A 4,944-nucleotide genomic window follows, 5' to 3' on the forward strand; every position below is an offset into this window, starting at 1 on the left:
CTGACCGCTGGTCAGTGATAAGCTTGAAGTGCTTCCCGAAGAGATAATGCTTCCATTTACGGATAGATTCAACGATGGCGTATGCCTCTTTCTCAATAGCAGAGTGATTCTTTTCGCTCGGTGTCAGTGTTCTAGAAAAGAAGGCCACCGTTTGGCCGTTCTGAGTCAGCGATGCAGCAATGGTTACGTCTGAGGCGTCAGTCTTGACAACCAATGGTGCGTTGTAGTCGACTGTCACAACCATGGCGTTCTCTAACTCCTTTAAATTTTCGAAAGACTGTTGCACACGCTCCGGTAAGGGGAAAGTCTTATTTCTGACAAGCACACTGATTTTGTCAGAGAAGCATGGTATCCATTGCGAATAATAAGCAAACATACCAACAACTCGTTGGGATTTAGCGTCATGTGGATGAGGGAGTTCACGAATAGGTTTCATTCGTTCAGGATCTGGTTTGATAATTCCTTTAGAGACTTCGTAGCCCAGAAGGCGTATTTGTTTGGCTGCTATGATGCTTTTCTTACAGTTAAGGGTAATTCCATATTTTCTTATTACTTCAAAGAAAGATTTGAGGTTCTGGTCATGCTCACTTTGGGCAGTCCCACAGAGAGTGAGGTTATCGATGTAAGCGTATGTGCCACTTAGGATCTCAGACTTGATTATATGGTCAATAGTACGTTGAAAGCATGCTACTCCGTTGGTTACACCGAAAGGAATACGACGGAACTGAAACAGCTCTCCGCATGCTTCAAAAGCCGTATACGGTTTATCTTGCTCACTGATTGGAACTTGATGGTAAGCACTCAATAGGTCTAAGGTGCTAAAGACAGTATGACGGGAAATTTTTTCGATCATTTTATCCAGTCGCGGTAACGGATACGCGTCTAGGTATGTGAACCGATTAATGGTTTGACTGTAGTCCACTACCATGCGTCTTTTGTGGTTTGAATTTTTCGTGACCAGTACTCGAGCCCTCCATGTAGAACTCGAAGGTTCGATTATACCTTCATCCAATAGTCGATTAACTTCAGAGCGGATAAATTGTTCGTCGTCAGGATTATAACGTCGCGATTTTGTAGCGATAGGCTTGCAGTCGGGTGAGAGGTTAGCAATAGGAGGAGGTGACTCGACCGTAGCAGCGGGTATACCGCAGAAGGTGAATGGACCTCGGTCCCCACCGAATGTGATTTCAACTTTGTTATGTAGACCAAGGAAGTCATGGCCTAGCAGCAGGTCAGCACATAGATTGGGCAATACCAATAGATTGATTTTCTTGTAAACGGTACCCCTGTAATCGATGGATGCGTAGCAGTAGCCTCTAGTTGAACACGTCAGAGAGGTAGATGCCATGGTAATCACAGAATTGTTAGCATATATCTTCCAGCCATGTTTACCAATCACCAAAGGAGATATATAGCTGCTCGAACTTCCTGTGTCTATGAGGGCCTGAAGCGATATCCCGTTCACCTTTATGCTGGTCGCCTTGCGAGACAAGCAGTTTGGAGCCGCAGCAGTCACCAAGGAAGATAAGGCAGAATCCGTCGTGCAGTTTTACAGATCTGGATCGACAAGCACGCTGAAAATGGCCTGTTTTGCCGCATGATTTACAAACTGCTTCTCTTGCGGGGCATTTTGACCGTGGATGTCTGGAACGACCGCAAAAGCAACATATATGAGAAGTGATTGACGAGAGATAGGGTGCAGAATCAGGGGAGATTGAGTGTGGAAGGTGTAACTGTAGATGTCTGTAATGGTGCTGCAGCTGCAGAAAATGATATCGCCTGGTTATATGAGTATGACTGAGCTTGTTTGTGGGCCAATTCTAATGACCTGGCCAATTCATGAGCTTCATCGAGAGTGAGTTCGTTTTGAGCTAGAAGTCGTTCTCTGATGGTAGTAGACTGAAGTCCGTTGATTAGAGCATCGCGTACACTTTCGTTTTGATGGTCAATGGCGGACACCGCCTTGAAATCCCAATTTTTGGCCAAGGATTTAAGCCTCTGAACAAACAGATCAACATCTTGACTGGTGTCTTGTTTGCAAGTTTGTATCAGATAGCGAGCATAAATTATATTCTTAGGACGAACGTACAACTTTTCAAGTGTACTGATAGCTGATTCGTAATCTGGACAGTCAGTGATATAAACGTATACAGGTGCATCCACAAAATGGATCAGCGTTTCGAGTTTATTTAGATTGGGCGATTCGACAGTGCCCAGAAACGTTTGGAAGGTTCGGAGCCAATGATTCCAACGCGTTGTTGCGTCCGGAGAATTAGGATCTGCGTCGAAGCACTTGGGTCGCAGCAACGGTTCCATCGTATTCTTAGGCAAGTAAATTGTTACGAACAGAATATCGATTCTGATTGAGCGCGGGAACAAGAATGAATAGCATAGAATGAATAGCGCTTTACTTGTCTAAGAATAGACGTACATAAGCTGAAAGTGAAGGCGAAAGCATGGTTGATACAAAACGACAATGTGAGCACAAGGAATATTCATGACACAGCTAGGTTGAGATCCGGCTAAGGACCGTGCGTAGCAGTGCACTGATTGGTCGGAACGCGAGCCTCCGGAACTGGGGATTTAGCTCGGTGCTCGTAACGCCGATCCTATCGTCATCTCATGGGGCCTCAGTATTAGTTTGTACGCTATGGAAACGTCAGAGGACAGTAATTCTCCCAAGAAAAGTCTTCACGACAATTTATGTCAATGGAAAACAGAAAGAAAGCTCATGAACCGAAGTCCGATAAGCAAGGTTGTACATCACCAATACTTACACAAATCAATCAAACTGACAGACACCGTATACTGCACCGTTCGCATTCAAATCACTCTCGTTTGAACATTCGTCCCCCTGTCCCGGTATAATTCTTCTGGTTAGTCCATACCAAAGGACAGAAGCACTGGACTGGAGTTTCGCTCTTAACAGAGGTTATCGGCACATGCAATTACCGTGCGTGTTACCAATACTCCACTAGCGTACGTTGAACGCATCTGAATTTTCACCTCTAAACGGGCAAACGTGTTCACGCCTGACTGATGTGATTGGTATACCCTACTCCGTGTTAGCCCTACAAATACGGAGTAATTTCCCTTCATCTCGTGCTTTTTGACATACCATAGAGGACGTAAAACCAAGCCGAGAATTAACATAAGTTTCAACTCCGTTTTTAGTTCACAATATCTGGGACTTGTGGTTCGAGCACGTTTGTTTCTAATGGTCTGTTCTCGTGATTTGATTTTCAGCTGTCCGCACTGCTGAACTGCTTTTTGCGGGTCACACGGAGGTGAACTTCGAATCACTATGGGTCTGTATGCCACTTCTTAACACGTTACCCCCCACGTTGTTTCAGATACCTTTTCATTTCAAAACTACCACCCTTCGTCCTCACTCAGCAGTTACCGTTCGCTTTGGATCCCTCCGGTCAGTACACGTCCGGTCTCCCTAGCAGCTTGGAAAATGTCGCCTTACGAGTTTTCTACCCCAATGGAAGTCGTAACGTACCAAGATAATCATTCTTCAAACCTTACTGATACCGGAGATTGTTGGCGAGCTCTCCACGCATCCATACCGCGTTCATATGATTCTCCCTCGTTGATTTCGACATCCACTTGTTCGGAGACAGACAGTAGCAGTATTCGGAGCTTGTCATGCGCAAAGGATTTCGTAGACAATTCTCACAGTTCGCCGCCCACCACCAGTCCATGTTCTAACAGTGTGCCAACTAGTTCTCAAGTTCCGACCTGTGGTCCCAAGAAGACCTTATACCCTTTGCAGGTAGGTATTTGACCTCTTATTTTGAGATGAAGGAATTTTTCCTGGACGCGCGGGTAGGAGAGCTCTTGATGCTGGAATCGAATGTTCCATAGCACTGAATTTCAGCTAAGAAAGCAATAAATGAGAATCCTACTTATTTACTCAGCTAGCCCTAGCACCCTTTCGATGCATAGCTACCATGCCACTCAGATCTGAGATAATTAAAGGTTTCCAGTGACTTGAAACGAGCAGCTGGGATGCTGGTCTGTAAGCTCGCATCTTAACGAGTGAACTTTCTCGAGCTCCCACGTCCGAGACCATTGATTATATTTATCACTGGGATTTAAGAATAATTATCACTCCAGCGGCTGGAAACGGTTTCGGTTGTGGCGTTCAACTCTTTTGTTGATCACCTCAGAACTTGGATTGTAAAAATCGAGGACATCTTTTTCAGCACAAGAAATGTTATAAAGGTGCTCTCACCTTTCACCTTCATATGTTTGTGCAAAGGATTTACCTACTATATCAACTCTCACACTATCACCCGTTTCTCCTCATCCAAACTGACCTTATTTCGCCACAGAGACCACGTGATTTAGTCAGTTTTTGTTATTTTTCCATTCTTCTAAGCTCTTCACCACACTCGAGTAAGATAATGCGTCGTCATAGGCAATCAGTGTGGCAAATCCGTGAAAGAATTGAATCGTCGCAGCGTCAGTCGCAAAGATATTACGTAGACAAAGGAGAACCGGTATGATACCTGTTTTTAAGGCGCATGGAGTCATGAATGTGTGCCACTTGGTCGCTTACGACGGAGCAGACACCCATAGAACAGTTCCAGTAATGACGAAGCAAACGATATCACATCATCAGAGATAGCAACATCAGTGTTGGCACTGACGCCTCATTGCCATGTCGACAGTGATCCCTATCTTCAAAAAGGGTACACGGACGCTATGCGAAAACCACCGTGGCATCAGCCTGTTAGCTGTGGCATCGAAGTTGCTCTCTGGTCTTATCCTTCGAAGGTTGACTGAACACAGGGAGAGGCAGATCCGTGAAAACCAAGCTGGGTTCCGTCCTGCAAGAGGTTGCATCGACCATATCTTCACCCTCCGACAGATTCTGGAACAGCGACACTGCTTCCAGCAACCAACAATGGTTGTTTTTCTTGATCTGAAAGCTGC

At 45.2% G+C, this 4,944-nt stretch overlaps 1 protein-coding gene across 1 annotated transcript in view; it reads left to right on the forward strand.

Moving 5' to 3' along the window:
* Nucleotides 1–3,169: 3,169 nt before the first annotated feature.
* T265_11263 (hypothetical protein) overlaps nucleotides 3,170–4,944 on the forward strand; it is a gene marked incomplete at both ends in the record, with an annotated part of 38,297 nt that continues 36,522 nt past the window's right edge. The window contains one exon of the mRNA XM_009177872.1: nucleotides 3,170–3,778. Within this exon, the coding sequence (XP_009176136.1) occupies nucleotides 3,461–3,778 (318 nt within the window). The remainder of the gene's footprint in view (nucleotides 3,779–4,944) is intronic.

The sequence above is a fragment of the Opisthorchis viverrini genome (assembly GCF_000715545.1).
Source record: "Opisthorchis viverrini unplaced genomic scaffold opera_v5_471, whole genome shotgun sequence".
Lineage (NCBI taxonomy): Eukaryota > Metazoa > Platyhelminthes > Trematoda > Opisthorchiida > Opisthorchiidae > Opisthorchis > Opisthorchis viverrini.